This window comes from Melopsittacus undulatus, chromosome 3 (assembly GCF_012275295.1).
Source record: "Melopsittacus undulatus isolate bMelUnd1 chromosome 3, bMelUnd1.mat.Z, whole genome shotgun sequence".
Lineage (NCBI taxonomy): Eukaryota > Metazoa > Chordata > Aves > Psittaciformes > Psittaculidae > Melopsittacus > Melopsittacus undulatus.
The window spans coordinates 2,836,671-2,853,794 of NC_047529.1; the positions used below are offsets into that span (position 1 = coordinate 2,836,671).

The following is a 17,124-nucleotide window of genomic DNA, read 5'->3' on the forward strand; positions in this document are numbered from 1 at the left end:
TTGCACCAGTGTTCCCAGTTAACAATTGTGTAGACAATGGTTTTGATTGTGTGCATATATCAACAGCACCACCCGCAAACCCCCCACTCCCAGATTTAAGGAGTTTGTGCATCTCTAGTTGATAAAAACATGAACTGTAAACTGGGAACTCTTACACTTGTTATGCTATTTCAAGATATCCTCTGCAAAAATAATGTTGCCATATAGTGCTCTTGGTACTATATATATGTACTTATATGCCATCAGAGACCTCCTGCCTATCAGCATTGCTCTCCTGCAGGGTCTCTGCTTACTGTCCTGCAGTCTAGCATTAAACTGCTTGTAATATTATAAATAGCCATGTGCTACCACACAGAACGAGGCTAGCACATGGCTAATTACGAGTATACAGTAATTAACTATGAGCTAAACTCGCAGGAGAGTATGTGGTGGTGGTCTATGAGGTATGTAATCAGACTGTTTGTTAAACCTTGGGAGCCTTTCCAGTCTGTTAAGTAACTATACATAGTAATGAGACAATTTTTTAAAAACCATTTATGTTTATTTATGGACACAAAAAAATTAGTCTGTCTTATTTCTGAGCTGCACTAAAGTGTTGCTGCCTGATATCTGAATGGTTAATTAAAGTGATGCAATGCAAGGTACACATGCAGCTCCTGCTTAGCTGTACATATGAGATTAATTGTTGCAGCCTTATCTGTGTGAAGTTTAGAGTTATTCATTGTGAATGTTACACCTTGTTTCATGGATGTGCAGTAAAACCAGTAATACAATTTCTCCTTTTGTAGATTTGAATGTCATGTTACTCATTTTGAGGAGCATCTGTTCCTGGATCTCGTTGAGCTTTGCCTGACTTTTCTCCCTTTTCACATTGTAACGACTGCCAGTTAGTTTTGGTTGTATTTTTCTTCAGGATGTTCTTTCAGTATGACTCCATCCACACTGGCACAGTGGAAGAACCATGGGGGTCAGGCCCTTTTGCCAGGCTACCTCCTGTTAATTGCTCTTCTTCATTACCCTGACAGCTGTTTCTGTCTGTTCCAGATTACCATGAATGTGAGGCCTCTCTTTAGAAAATGTCAGGATGTCTACAGGGAAGTTAGATCGGACTCTTTCAAATACATTTAAATTTGATTCTTCTCTATACCTATCAAAACTCCGTTAACTAATTTGGTATTAAAATACATTTTCTTATACACAGGTTCTTTTCTGATCTGTGTCACGGAACACATCTAATTGTTTGGGTAATGTGATGTTGTTGAATACCATGAAAACACATGGGATGTGTTCCCTTAAACTAATGTTTTTGGCTATTAACATGTAGTCTGCATGTGTCAGAGAGACTCAAGTACTTGTGTCTTAATTCCCAGTTCAGTACAATAATATGGTAAGAATAAAGTTTACCAAAACTTCCTTCCTGGTTGTTTGATAGTTTTAAATTGTCTTTTGAATATAACCACTTCTTGTTCCAATCCATGGACAGTTCACACCTTCTGGAGCTACTATCCTAGGATATGTTCATTTTATCTTAATATGTTACTAGTACAGAAGCATTCACGCAGGGGAGTATCAAGCAGAAGGCAGTGGGGACCCTATGGGTGTTTGGGGTGTGTATGCTGCCAGATTCAACCCAGTTGCTGAATAGAATTAAAGGAAGATGGCAGCTGAAGGAGGCTGTTCAAAATATTTTTGTGCCCTGACCACCAAAAAATATAAGCTTTGATGGTTTGGTGAGATCCAAGTTTACTTCATTTTTATTACACGGATAAAAGGAGTCTATTTTTGTGTGTGCTGATAGTTGAAGTGTTTCACACCTGGGCTGTTGTTGGTATTTGATCATTACAAGAAGTTTGAAAGGGACATTTATTTCCTAGGAACTGTATTCTTTTTTAGTTTTCTTTTCAGTGATGATTCTAAAAGATGATTTAGTCTCATTAAATTTTAATCCCAGTGTAGCTCCATGTAGCTTCAGTAGTATCAGAGAGAACTGATAGTTCTCTCAGGGTCAGAAGAAAATAGGATTGCATTGTCTGTGCAGAGAGGTTCTGTCTCCTGGGCTGTAATTGGCACATGTGGTCAATTATTGTTTTGAAATCTGTACTTGCAGTTAGAGGCACAATCCCTTGTCTCCCCTTTAGGCAGGTGGTGGCTGTGCTATCCCTAACTTAGGCCAGTGTCTAAATAATGTCAGAATAGAAATCATGGCTCTAGGGCCAAATTAATTTGTAATAGAGGAAAGCAGACAATCCTCTCTAGAGGCATAATGTAGGTCACAACTTTTAAGTGGTGTCTTTGTCACGACAGTGAATTGACAGCAACCAAATACAGAGGTTATCCAATTGACTAGAATGACTTCAGCACAGTGTGTTATAATGGAATACCTCATTGTGGTGCAAAGGTGGAGTGGGCACATCCTGCTTACTCCTTAATTAGCATCTAGGGAGAGAGTTCTGAAAATGTGGGTTAAAATTGCCCCATAAAATTGCTTGTTGAGTAAAGCTTCCACATGTGTGTGTGGGATTCGTTTTGGTTCTCTTTGAACTTTGCAAACCTCTGACCTTTAAAAGCAGGAATTCAGACAAAATGTTGGGTATCATTGTCATGTATTTTGTTGGTCACCTTATGCATTGTTAGCTTGGTTTTTGTTTGTAATCATATTTTGTTGCATATAACTTGATTTCTTCTCTTTCTCATTTTGCAGCTTCCCCTCATACTCATGTTCCTGTAGAAGATGATGCAGTGCATGTAATTAAAGTGGTAATGTGTAGATCTCATTACTAAATTATTAACTTGTGCACACAGTTCTTTATTGTCTATCCTTATTGTCAGCATTGGGTCTGTACTGCATGCTTGTGGTTTTTGTTTTTTATATCTTGAATTACTTTCTCTGCTTGGGGATATTTTTGGCATTTCTGTGATACACAATGTTTCCTTGAGTTGATTCTTTCCTTTCCTTGATTACTGCCCACAACAGTTTAATAAGGAAAATCAGGATATGAACTTAAACACACCTCATTTACAGTATTTTTGAAAATAGTGTCTTAAATAATTCCTAAATCTCAATTAAGTTGTTTAAGAAAATAAGTTGTGGCCAAACAACTTATTAAAATGACATCTCAGATGGCACGATGTATGAGAGGTGGGGGGGGGGGGAAGGGGTTTTATTCTCTTGAATTCCTCATACACTTTTCTTGAGAAACCATTGCCTTTCTAATGTGTTTTATGATACTGAATTTGCTTATTTCTCAATAGGAATATCTTGAAAATGGCCCCTTATTTTCTGAACTGAAATTTTACCAGAGGGCTGCAAAACAAGAGCAGAGTAAGTAAATATATCAGTTCTGATTCTGGTAGATTTGAGAGCAAGCTTGGGTTTAACTGCTTCTGGTAAGAACTGTTGTTGATAGTGAACTCATTTCAGAGCCACTGACCTAATACTGTTGGTGTTGTAATAATTTTGGATTGCTGTTATGTTTCTTTGCTTGGATGTTATCCTTCTCCTTTCTGATCAGAGGGGAGAGTAGAAGTATGCCAAATGTATTCTGTGCTCACTTCAGAGTGCACGATGAATGGACTCAAGAGAGAGGCCAGCCTTAGAACAGAGGTACTACATGGACTAATTGCTGAGTGTATTTCTGCTAGTAACTATTTCCATGTGCAGATCTAAGAGTGTATGTAATCATCACAGGATTTAGTAGTAATCAAGGCACTTGATTCTGCAGACACTTAAATATGAATATGATTGATTCACAGGAAATGTCTTAAAGCCTTTACATGACTTAGCTTGCTGGCAGACATGAGCAATTCTGATACCTTGAATCATTCTGTATTGAATGAAGCAGAGTTTCTGAAGGAATTATTTCTCCAGCTATTGATTATTGTTTATCTGCCTTCTAAGGGAACTGAGTACCACACTGATAGAACAAGAACTGCTTCTTGTTTTGCAGAATACAGAGAACTTTGAAGTTATGGACTGACTTGTTTGCTACACAAACTGCCAAATCATTACTTGTTTCATTGTTTAATTCAAAGTCTTCTTGGCTTGATAGCTAAAACAAAACCAGCAAGAAAACCTCAGTCCAAGCCTGGAATTCTCCAGTTGTCTTTAACCCAATGTTATCTCTTTATCATTATTACAGTAAGAAAATGGATGAATCTCAAAAAAATAAGATGTTTAGGAATTCCAGTGTTTTGGGGATCAGGCTTGGCTGAGTACAAGGGAAAAAGGTAATAAAAGATGAATTTTAATTAAGCCTCAAATTGATTGAAGATCCATTTTCAAGAAAATGGAGATAAGTCTTTTCAATTTGACACAAACTTACACTACTGTCTTAAAGGATTCCTCCCTCTTATATATTTCCTGATAGCTATAGATTCATGGTCATGGAGAGACTGGGGCAAGACCTTCAGCGAATCTTTGAAGGTTGTGGAAGCAGATTTAAGAAGGAGACTGTTCTGCAACTTGGGGCACGAATGGTGTGTACAGAGAGATGGGAAATTACAGTGTCTTGAACTTGCTGAGTTTAACTGGAAAATTATCTTTCTGATATTGTTCCTTTAGGTGGCTCTTGAGTTTAGAATGAAACATGTGTAAATGCCATGTATGTTCTTGTTTTTAATCTGAGTATAAGGATAAGTTTTTATGGAAAGAGTGTCTTAGCACTGGAACATGCTTCCCTAATGAAATGTCCTTCCTTGGGGACTTTAAAACCTGACTAAATCTCTCTTACAGCCCGATCTAACTTACATTAGTCCTGCTTGAAGCAGGGGATTTAAGCTGGACACCTCCAAAGTTTCCTTTTAACCTGAATAATTATAAAAAAAAATGAAAGGGTTTTGTAGCCACATGGTTGACAAACTTGTAACACTCTTTGTACCTTCCAAACACCAGGATTAGAATGTTCCTTGCATGAATTTCCAAGTGCAAACATGCTTTTGAATAACAATTAGAGCGGTTTTGTACCTCAGTAAAGTGATGAAAGAGGATGGTGATGATGCAGGGGGATGGTGACATGAAATGCAGGTCACAGAATAACTGTCAGGATCAAATATATTATAAACCTTAAGGTTTGACTGAATATGTTCTTTTTGAGAGCTCTGTGTTCCCATAATTTCCTCCAGTGTTTATAAAGTACTAGATTCGTTCTTGCTTTGTGACCTTAAGCTGGTACTTGTAGTTACAGAGGGATACCTCATGGCAAAGCATGGCTTATTTTTGGTTTGCCATACACCTACGTGTCTGGTGGACAGAGTGAGTAGTCCTTGTGCTCTAACACAAAAACAGTTAGCCAGCTCAGTCTGTGTAGCCTTGATTTCACTATGCAAGTGAGAAATATTTGGTGGTGGGTTTAGGGACAGAGTGGAGAAGACAATGATGATGATGTTTTCTTTTCTGTTCTAAATCCTTTCCTAGTTGGATACTTTGGAATATATACATGAAAATGAGTATGTTCATGGAGATATTAAAGCAGCAAATCTACTTTTGGGCTACACCAATCCACACGAGGTAAATACGTTTACTTATCTACACTGTTCCTCTAATGTGTTTATAACAGTTTGATAGTTTTAAGTCATGTATATTCAGCATCACCAATTCACATATTAAAAAAAAATTATGCATGAACACTCACAACCTCTCACAACAAACCTGAGAGGGGCTCTGCAGAGCTTAAGATCTGAGAAAGAAGCAGGAGAAACCTCTGCTTTGTGCTCTGCTGACTGGGGTGCTGGTATGCATGGTTCAGCTAAACAAGAGGGTAAGCCAAAGATTTAATTGCTGTTCTAGGTTGTGCCAGTTTGAGTATATTAGTGAAGTTTAAGGATGTGGCTCTTTGTATTGTCATTCTTGGGAAGGTCTACCTGTCTAATATTGTCATACGTTTCCATGCTTGCGAACTCTTATGTCCTGTTTGTTGTAATGGATATTACAATGGATATTACGACACTTGGTCTGGCGGTGTTCAAGGCCAGGTTGGACAGAGCCTTGAGTGACATGGTTTAGTGTGAGGTGTCCCTGCCTATTGCATGAGGGTTGGAACTGGATGATCTTAAGGTCCTTTCCAACCCTAACTATTCTATGATTCTATATAAGAGGTAAGTAGGATTAAAGTTGCTGTTCTCTAACACTCTAAAGCCTAAAGCCAGCCTTGAAATTGAAGTATTTTGGTGGAACGTTTTGAAACAAATCTTTTGATCCTGTCATATTCCACACACTCTTACCATGTCTTTTTTCTTTTTTATTCTTATATTAATAAAATCTAAGTATGCTTTTTTGACAAAAATATTATTTAGGAAGAAAGGACATCTCTAACTTCACTTAAATACAATGAGCAGTAAGCAACACTTCTTCTGCTCTTTCAATATTTGTGTTTTCTGCTGCAGTAATGAAGAAACAGGTCTTGCAAAACAGCCCTTGCCACTGGGGGTTGAATGATTGAGCTACAGCTGGTTTTTTACAAGTATTAAGTTAGATGTTGAAGTAAAAATTAACTCTTCAGCTTTCTAAACTCCATAGTTTGAAAACTATGATGTCTGTTTAAAACAACCATGGTTTTAGAAAGTAGTAGCAGCCAGTACATAATCTCAGTTTATGGTGTTTACCAGCCTACTGAATCCAAAGGAGGTGGCTGTTTAGAGGCAAAATGATCTGCTACCCAAACCCATTAACATACTCAAATGACTTTTTTTTGCCTTAGCTATTGTATATTTTTATGACAGCAAGATATGCTGCTGTTTTTCATGTTGAAGTCATTTTGGAAGTGTCCATTTACAGTAATCATAAAATTTCAAGACATGTAGCTGACTTTGATCTGCTGCTTTTGTATTAGCCACATTGTGCGGGGATATTCTGATTTGCTTCTTATCTTTTCTTCATGAAGATCATGCTATACTAGTATTTTGTTTCCACGAATTCACTGACAGATTAAAAATAACATACCTGTGAGTTGCTGTACAGAGGTTTTAGGTGGAAACTTGATATATTAAATAAATCAATACATTCCAGTTTAAGTACTGCCTAGCTCAACACATAAAAAGTGCATGTTACTGCTGAGAGGTTTTGTGTAGAATTTTGTTTCAATACGATTTCTTTTCTATTGAAATTATTCTATGAAACATTTTAAGTTCACATTCTGATTCAGAAGAGCTCACAGGAGAGAATTTCTAATATTTGCTTGCATTTGTAAGGTATGAATTAAAGTTTCATTTCTATGTGCTTAAGAAAACTCAGAGCTGTTCAGCTGTTACTCAGATAAAGTTCCCAGTCATGGGCCCCAGAAACTCTGCAAGTGGCCAAAGGTCTGCTGATTTCACTGAACCTATGATAACTATACCATGCCAGTCTACAGTTCTGTAGAGGGTGATGATTCTAAATGTATTTTAAGGTAATGTGCATTATATTTAGCTTACACAGCAGAGCAGATGGCTTAATGGGACTGTTTCTGGTCAAATAAATTCTTTTACAGACAAAGCTTTGACAATACCTTGAAACACGTGCGCTCTGTGGCTTGTGGGGGATGAAAAGAAGGATTAACCTCACCAACACCAGAGCAAAAACTTTCAAACTGGCAGATCTACCTATGCCACTAATTGAATATCCCTTCTCTGGAATTGATGACTTCCATGTGCTGTCTGCCCCATACTTCAGTGAATGTTCTTTATCTGGATTAGGAGCAGTACTAGACAATATTCTCACATGGATTCAGGTATTCAGAACAGTACATGTCTACTTGCACAGATGATTTTTTCACTTGTCATGTCCTGGCTGTTTGCATGTGTCATTAATTTGCATGTAATTTTGCCATGGAAGTTGCTGTTTCCTATTCCAAACCTGTCCAGTTCCTATGTAAGTCTTCATGATGTTGTGACAGCCTTTGCTACAAATCAAGATGTCTTTATAACTTGCGGGTGAGCTGAATGTATTATCTGTTTTTACCAGAATAGTATCAGTGGAGCATTACTATCAATTAAATATGACAACAATATGGAATCCAATGTCTCGTATCTTTCAAACTGTTGTCAGAGATGCTGTATTTTAAGTTGGCAATCTTGTACTACCCTTAGACACTTCAGATAAAACTTCAGACACTGTTACTGCTACCAGATGCCTGTGAAGTGTTGTCCAACCTTATCTCTCTGCTAAAATTGTGCATGGCTAGATTGCCTTGGTCCTATTTTATTACAACAATGGAAGTGGGAGGTAATATGATCAAGTTAATCTCTTAAATACGAAGTGAGAGCATCCAGCCAGTGGCAAACTTGAACTCGGGAATATAAGCTGAGAGGCCTATAGCTCTAGCAGCAGTTGGCATAATAAAGCTATCTCACCTAACCATTTATGTGGTGAGGTCTTTTAAGGAATTTTGTTTTAGTGGGTTGTCTTTAGGTTCTAGGATTTTAAGAGAAAAAAAAATTGAAGTCTTCTTTCATTCCAGAAATTTGCTTTTAAAAGAAACCCATAATTAATCTCTTTAGGATATATATATTCAAAAAGTATTTCCATACCAAGGAAATTCCATTTCCATTCCACCAAGGTTTTGGTGAAGAGAGAGAAATCTGCTCCAAAACCCATGTGTACCTTTACATGCTTTTTGTCATTTAGTGACTGTTCATGTGCACTGTGATGTGTGAATTTGTCTCTGACTTCCTGCAGTTCCCAAAAAGATCATTTTTTCCTGTTAGACTTTCTGCTCCTACTTTCTCTCTTTCTTTAAATTAACCTGGTAAATTTACACCACAGCCAATAACTAGCATAGCTCCCTTTTTGAAAGAATGTGTGAAATCCATACTGCTTTCCCCTACCTTCTGTAGCAAAGCAAAGAAACAAATAAAGTAAAGGTCCTGTCACTCACTGACCTCCAAATGATGTTTAGAAATGGTTATAAGATCAGAATCAACTGACCTCAAAGAGCAGCTTGCTGCAGATCTATTCAGCAGAAGGGAGCGAGGCCATTCAGTGAGTTACAGGTCAAAAGATCAATTCTGTAGTCAATATGTTTCTGAACATGGACCCAGCACAATGACTGACAGAGCAGGAGTGATGTACCCAGGGAAGTGCACAGCCCATGAATCTCAGAGAGGCCTGAAAGAAAACTTGAAGCCATCAGACCTCTAAATTACAGAACAAGCGAAGCACTGTCTCAGTATTACAGTGAGTTAAAGATGATTTGATGTGTAGCAGCAGCTGTTTGTATGATCAAGCAGAATAAGCAACCATCGATACAGGCTCTAAAAGAGAAATTCAAATCCATTTAACTCATTTAAATTGTGGTACTATTAGAAGGGACAAACTGTCACCAGAGAAGCTCTTAAAATCAGAATTTTTAATACATCAAATTAAGCTTGGAAAAGTGTCCCTTCAAAACAATTGCCATGTTGTATTTTCCTTCTCATCCCCTATGGAATATATGAGCAGACGTACTGTAGGCTCCAGTCTGCACCAGACATTGCTTTTTTGGATTTCGAAGCTGTAAATTCAAATTGCATTTGCACCTCAGTTCTAGTTTTGATTTGAAACATTTCTTAGGCAAGATAGTTACAGAATAAAGCTCCCAGACTTGATTACCATAGATAGCCCTAACTGAAAAGTAAAAAAGAATACAAAAATGTTAACTTTCAAGAGCAGCTTTTGGTGGACTGGCATAGAAGATACAGAGCTCACACACTGATCACAGGGGGAAAACATCCAACTTTAAGCTGTTTCTCATTGTGAGATGAATCATTGTGATTCCTGCTCTTTAGTCCAGTATGACAGATATGACAGATTTGCTAAAGGGAAGATGAATTGAGAAAAATGAAAATCTTCTGTTCTCCTTCACATGTTTTTAGGAAGGATACAGTGTGCAGAGGCACCACACAGAAACAGTTGAGGTGTAACTCACGGCTACACCCCAGGTCAGAGATGTAGCTTCACAATCAGATGGCCTTAATGTTCTTTCATCAATCCAACTGCTACATTTGGATAGAACAGTTTACACTCATCTAACTTCTTTTGGTAGTAATGCCCCAAATAGCTTGCAGTTCAGTTGATCCTAGCATCAGGGCTCACCATGTCACAGAAGATTTCTTTGCCACTTCCCTTTGTTTAACCTGCTCTCCTCGTTGACTTCTGTTTTGTGGAAGATGCTATTTTTGTCCCAAACGCTATAGTTCAGACTTCCTCTCCCAGGATAGACTTCAGTCTGTCTTTACCCTTTTCTTAGTGCAGTGTCCAACTGAAGCTGACAGCGCTATGGCCATTAGCAACCAATCTGCCTCTTGTTAGTAGGTATCTACTTAATTATTTACAGCACATTACATAAGCTGAGTAATGGAACCACTGGAAAGCAAATGTACAAAAAAACCACTGTATTGTTATCCTTTCAGCAATAAATCCCCTGCTATGTGTGCTTTGAGAATGCCATGAGAATCCCAAGTGCCAGGCTTATGGCTTCCCAGATCAGTGGAGTTTATAGATATATCAAAACATATGCAATTTGTAAGAGTTTTATAAATTTAGCAGATATTTAGCACTTCAGATGTAAAGCACCATGAGGGAGTCCTGCCCAGGAAGGACAAGAGCATGCTGAATCTATGGCTGGGTGCTCATGCACATCAATAATCACTTGTGCCTGTGTGGTTGTTTGCATGGAATTAAGTGTGAAAACTTCAGAAATCTGGCTCCTGATCTGTAATAAAATCTATTAATAACAGACTGTGCTAAGCACAGCTGAGTCTAGTGCAAGCTGGGACGTGTAAAACAGAGAAACTTGAACAAAAACAGGAGTTAAAATAAGTCACTGTGTGGGAAGGAGTGTACAGGGTAACACAGCTAAACCCAGCTGTTCCAGGCTTATGTCACTGTTGCGCCTTCGTCATCCATGTTACCACTTCTTGTTTCAAGTGTCTTGTTTATCTGACTCTGCATATGTTTTGTCCCAGTTTTTTTGTTCTTGTTTTGTTGTTCCTAAAAAAGGCACACAGATGAAAAATATTTGTTATAGAAACACATACTAACACTGACTTAATTTTCTCTGTTTACTCTATTATCAATCTTCTTTTCCCCTTCCCCATACCCTTAAAAACCTGCAACAGCATACAACTTCATTACTACCCCTACCCACCATGTTCTGAGAAAATTTGGAAGGGCATGCTATGTTACATTATCAAAAAGTGACAACTAGCTATAAAGAACTATATCTCTCTTTAATGATGAAAGGGTTATAATGAGAATTGATGAAATGAAATTAATGGTAATTTAAAAGAATGTAGTTGTTCTGATAATGGTTGTGGCAAGGTTGTAACGGTGTGTGGCTGGTTTTGTACAGGATTGATTTTTGTTGGTGGCCAAGAAGCTTTGTCTTGAGAGATTTGTGGCACAGATCTGATGTGAAAGTTATGGAAGTGATAAATGGCTCAGCTAGAAGGAAGCTGGGCAATGACACTCAGGACCAACTTTTGGAGCAAACTGCTCCGCATATGAGTGGCTTTAAGAGGAAATTACTTCTTGGCTTTCATGTCTTGCCACCATCAGCCAAGGCAGGATAACCTAATTCACACTTTTAGAGGGGTTTATCAGTATAAGCTTAAAACTGCTCTGCTGATGCTACTACTGAGAGTATTTAAAGCAAATCTGTTGCTTAAAAATGGATTAAGAGTACACAATAACTGTGATTTATCAGTAGGATAACTGGTAGCTCTTTTACATAGTTCAAGTTTGACACACAGATGTCTGTGGCTACTTTCTAGATGCCCTGCTATTTAGTTTAAAAGACCCCAAGGCTGGGCTGCCATATGGGAGTGTCTATCACATAAACTAGCATTCCCAGGCAGACAACCAGAGAGCTGGCAGAGATGCTTTGGTTGAATTGGTTTTTCTAACAGGCACAACCTGAATTTGTGAAAGTTGAAATCCGCTCTATTTCATCTTGTTGCATCTGGTCAACTGTACCTGTTGGAAATCTGAAGTCAAGCAAAACCCACAATGTACCACTTAGCCTGGGAAGGATGCACCTTCTAGCCTACTCTTTCCTTCCCAGCCCACAAAGGATGCTGAAGTCTCTCAAAACCTGATATTAGGGTAGTTTAAATTAGTTCTCTGATGCTGACTGTGGGCTTAATTACAACAGGTAACAGAGCATCAGGAGTATACAGGAGAATGGATGCAGGAGAAAATCAAATCGGTCAACCCGACAAAGTTTATGCCTTGTCCCAGATTTTCTAAACATGCCTATGGTCTTTAATCTTGTATCACAGTTTGTATAGTCTGTCAGGTGAAAAACATCATCTGTAATCTTAAAAGCCATCACCCTGCAGGAAGCTAGTTCTGCATCCCAGCTTACACGCTCCAAATAAGCACAGATCCTGCAGCAGAAACAGTAAAACCAAGAGACCAGCCATCCCAGGATTTGAAGCTGCCTCGAGCACAAACAGGAATCAGAAGTTCAACAGAATGTGCTCCAAAATAATGTGTTATCTTGAGGGTTTTTTTTGTTCATTTGTTTATTTCCTACCACGAGTGACATAATTCAATTACAAGTGAGTGCTGTAAGAGTTTATTTGAGACTTGTAGGATAAACTGTTCTTTAGCTAAAGAGGGAGCAAAACTAAGGTTCAAATAAGAAGTTTTTCTTTCTAATATAATGTGATTTAGCAGAAATGATCTCTATGTGGCTTTAGATGATGTAGCTTTTGCCCCAGAGATCACTTCCACTGGCAGTACAATAGCAGTCTGTAGCATTTACTTTTTTCCCAAGTGAAAGTACCATACTTGGATATTTATAAAAAAAGCAATTACCTAATGTGAGAAGTGGTCAATGTAGGGGGCAAAGGCCAGGGGGGAGTGTGAGAATGACAGAGGGAGAAAATAACCTATGGAATACTGGGGGTGGACAGACTGTGATTAAATTCCAGCTGCTTTCAACAAGTTACTGCTTGTCAGCGGCGCTGCAGTAATTGCCCATGTGCATGTATTAAGTCCACCCCTGCTGGAGGGTATAACATCAACTTAATGGTTAATCTCAACTTCATAGACTGGAATGATCTAAATTACGTGAGTGGCAGAACTGCCATGGCTGCAGGACTGCCTGCACTATGTCTGCAGAGAAAGAGGTGTAGGGGCCAGGTGGGGTGTTTGGGTTTGTCTTGACTGGCAGCAGCAGAACTGTCCTGGTTTTGACTGGGATAAAGCCAGTTTTCATCCTCATAGCTGGTCAAAGGCTGTGTTCTGGAGTCAGGATGACAGGAATGTTGATAACACACTGATGTTTTAGCTTTTGCTGAGCAGTGCTTACCCTGGGTCAAGGGCTTTTCATTTTCCCATTCTCTGCTAGTGACAAGAGGCACAGGAAGCCAGGAGGGAGCAGAGCCAGGACACCTGACCCACACTAACCAAAGGGGTATTCCAGAGCTTGGAATGTCAGGCTCAGTATAGAAATGGTAGCGAGTTGGCCGGGAGCCCCTGATCACTGCTTAGGCTGGTCATCAGTCAGTGGGTGGTGGGTAATTATATTGTGCATTACTTGATTGTCCTGGGTTTTATTGCTCCTTTTTTTTCCCATTATTATTACTGATTATAGTGTTTTACTTTACTTCCATTATTCACATCTTTCACAATTAATTCCCAAGGATATGCAAGTGCATCTCCAAGATGTTTTTCAGAACTGGGGTTTCCTCCCCCTGGTTATTTAGGTAGTGAAGCATCTTGAGGAACAAAAATTACCTATGCCAGGATGGAAAGGTAAATCCTAGAATCACAGAATGGTTTGAGATGGAAGGGACCTTAAAGCTCCTCCAGCTCCAACCCCTGCCACGGGCAGGGACACCTTCCACTGGAGCAGCTGCTCCAAGCCCCTGTGTCCAACCTGGCCTTGAGCACTGCCAGGGATGGGGCAGCCACAGCTTCTCTGGGCACCCTGTGCCAGCGCCTCAGCACCCTCCCAGAGAAGATTTCTTCCCTAGTGTTTAAATCTCCCTCTTTCTGTTTAAAGCCATGTGGCAGAATGTATGAGCATGCTGCAATATACACAGTGGGAACCCAAAGTTTTAACTCTACACTGATTTAGCTCCATAGATTTCCTTCAGAGTAACTTTGAGTGAAGTCTGGCTCTGTGGCTTTTTTAAAACTTACTATAAATGATTTATTAAGATTGCTTTCTGGGGTGGAGGGTGTAGTTTGTTATGCTTTACCTTATGCTTTATGTTTAAATAGTTGTTGCCAGTACAAAGTTACTGACAGTGACACACAAAAAGAGGAGGCTGCTGTCAGGATAAAGCTCAGTAGCCCTGTGGCCATGGTGCCTTGTCAGTGCTGGGGCCCTGTGTGCAGCACTGATGGGGGAAGCTTCTGCCTCTCCCTTCATCTGGCTTTCAAGTGTCACTGCTGTTCTGAAATTGCACAGTGTCAGCTGATGGGAAATGTGAACTGGGGTGTGTATGTGCCTATTTAAGTAAGGAGGGGAAGGGGTCCCATAAGCAATGTGAGGGTACATAAAAGGCATATTGCACTTTATGATGTCTAGATGCCCACCTGGAGAGGAGAGAGCTTATGAACAAAATAAAAGGACTGAAATTCAGCTCGACTCTGAAATAAGATAAGAGTATAGTAGTGGAAGGATTTAAATGGGGAGGGCAGCTGTTATAGCCCCCAGATGTACATATTTTATTCTGAGGCACCATTTGGTTTAATAAAATTTAGATCTAAGGCTGTCCTTAACCTATCAGTTTCTTAAGACTTAATTATAAAGGTTATACTTTCAAAGGACAAAAGCATTATTCATTTGTCTGTTCATGTCTTCCAGGTTTATCTTGCAGATTATGGACTTTCCTACAGATATTGTCCCAATGGGAACCACAAACAGTATCAGGAAAATCCTAGGAAGGGCCATAATGGGACAATAGAGTTTACCAGCATAGATGCCCACAAGGGAGTAGGTAGGTTTCTTTTTTTCATTCCAGAGGAGTGATTACAGAATGAGTAATCAGGCTGTGTGAGCTGATGTATACAGTACAAGCAGTCCTGGGGATTGCTCAGGGTTGATCAGACCCTTGTGTGGTGACCTCTTCCTGTACCTGGGAATGCTTCTCCAGGGCTGCTGGGGGAAGGGGAGCAGCATGAGTACAATTGAGAGGCTGCAGCATGCATGCTATGGGGACGTGGGCAAAAATGCCCCAAGAAGAGCTTGCCAGTAAACTTAATTGGTTCATACTGGGAGTCATGGTTTGGCTTTGCTACGTGCTGTAAAGGCAGAGATGTTTGCTAATGTTGCACTGTCAAGGAAAAGTGTTCTGAGCCTGCACTGTCCTTTAGGGAGAGCTGTGTCTGAGTGTCACCATCTGTGTTATGAAAGGATATTTCAAGATGACATTCCTTCTGCGAGGAGAAAAACCTGGTTTGAAGCCATAAAGTGTTAACTTTTTGAAACCTTTTTCCAGTAGCCTTTCATATATCTTACTTATTTAAACTCACTTTGATGGTATTGGAAACACATTTGCAGGTAAATTACATACATAGTCCTTTTATTGGATATTGATTGGACTGCCTTGCATTCCAAGGCAGACTTAATTCAACAATTCCCTAATTAGTTAAAGTCATAACCTATGTCTTGTATTCATTTACCATTAATTAAACCTTAGCTGTTTATTACACTGCAGTCCAAATCCAATAGCAGACCCATAGAGCCATGGAAAAGGGAATGGGAGGTCAATATCGAAAATATATATGGTGCAAAGTCCCACTGATGGCTGCATTGTTCACAATCAATATGGTCAATGCAACACAACTTTCTTAGTTGCTATGTCAGCAAGACAAAAAGTCAATTCTAATGTTATGCTAGTGAAAAAAATGGTGATTATTGAAAAACTTTGACTCTTGCTATGAAACGGTGTTTTTGTTAACTTTTCTTCTCCTTGTTCCCCACCTCCTTACCCCGAAGATCTCCTGAAACAAAAGGAATGAGTTTGTGCTGCCAGCTTGGCCAGGATCATAATGTCACAAGTGATAACTGTAGAAATTTGTGCTTGTTAATAGCTGCTGAACTGTTACCTTAAACTAATACTTTCTAACGAGTTTTAGTTGGCACAAACAACTGTGTATTATTGCTTTTTCTATTAAAAGGACCATTGACCATGTAATGTAGAGGGTCTTGATAATTTGCCAGTGCTGTTAAAACCTGCAATCGTTTAACTCTGGTCATTAGGAAAAATGAAATAAGACTGTCAAGTATTTGTTGCTGAGACAATTGCACCATTTCACCTGCTACAAAATATTTTGTGGTGGAGAGGGACAGTTTACAAGGGCATGTAGTGATAACACAGGGGGAATGGCTTTAAACTGCCAGAGGGGAGATTGAGATGAGACTTCAGGAAGAAGCTCTTCCCTGTGAGGGTGCTGAGGCACTGGCACAGGGTGCCCAGGGAAGCTGCAGCTGCCCCATCCCTGGCAGTGTTCAAGGCCAGGTTGAATAGGACTTGGAGTAAGCTGCTCCAGTGGAAGGTGTCACTGCTCATGGCAGGGCTTGAAAATGGATGGTCCCTTCCAACCCAAGCCATTCCATGAAGAGGACATCTGTTTCGGACTCTCTGTGCCCTCCCAAGCATGCATTTCCTGGGTTTCCTGGAGGTGTGACTGGCCCATTTCCATGGTAGTGTGGGCAACATGGCTGTGTTACCAGTATTTGATGTGGATGCTGTTTGACCAATAGGTGGAAGCTGGAATATTTGGGATGTGGCAGCTGGATACTTGTAGCTGCTAGAGGACAGGCGTCTGTTGATGGGTATGTTATTACAGGACAGATAGTTCCTTTAATTTCAAAGAGTAGGAAGATGGGTGACAAAAGGTGTGTACATGCAAATGTGAATTAAGTTGTTGTCTTTTGTAATCTGTGGGTTAGAATATACTATCAAGTAGCTAAAACCATGATGGAATAGGTGAAAAGTGTAAGATTCCAGAAAGCAAAACATTCAGAAAGATTAAAGGAGCTAATCCCCATCTTATACAAGAAATTTTTTTTGCTTGTTAATAGCTGCAAACGAGGATCTGCACATTTGTGTGATGCTCCTGCTGGAAGAGTCTGCAGAGCATTATGTGGTATCTGGCATGTCACAGGGTATCCAAACTATTCACATTGAATACCTTAGCTTTGCCCTTGT

At 39.5% G+C, this 17,124-nt stretch overlaps 1 protein-coding gene across 1 annotated transcript in view; it reads left to right on the forward strand.

Moving 5' to 3' along the window:
- VRK2 (VRK serine/threonine kinase 2) overlaps positions 1-17,124 on the forward strand; it is a 45,953-nt gene that overhangs the window by 8,443 nt on the left and 20,386 nt on the right. The window contains exons 3-8 of the mRNA XM_031044606.2: positions 2,702-2,757; positions 3,253-3,322; positions 4,140-4,227; positions 4,368-4,476; positions 5,414-5,506; positions 14,775-14,907. Coding sequence (XP_030900466.2) covers positions 2,702-2,757; positions 3,253-3,322; positions 4,140-4,227; positions 4,368-4,476; positions 5,414-5,506; positions 14,775-14,907 — 549 coding nt within the window. The remainder of the gene's footprint in view (positions 1-2,701; positions 2,758-3,252; positions 3,323-4,139; positions 4,228-4,367; positions 4,477-5,413; positions 5,507-14,774; positions 14,908-17,124) is intronic.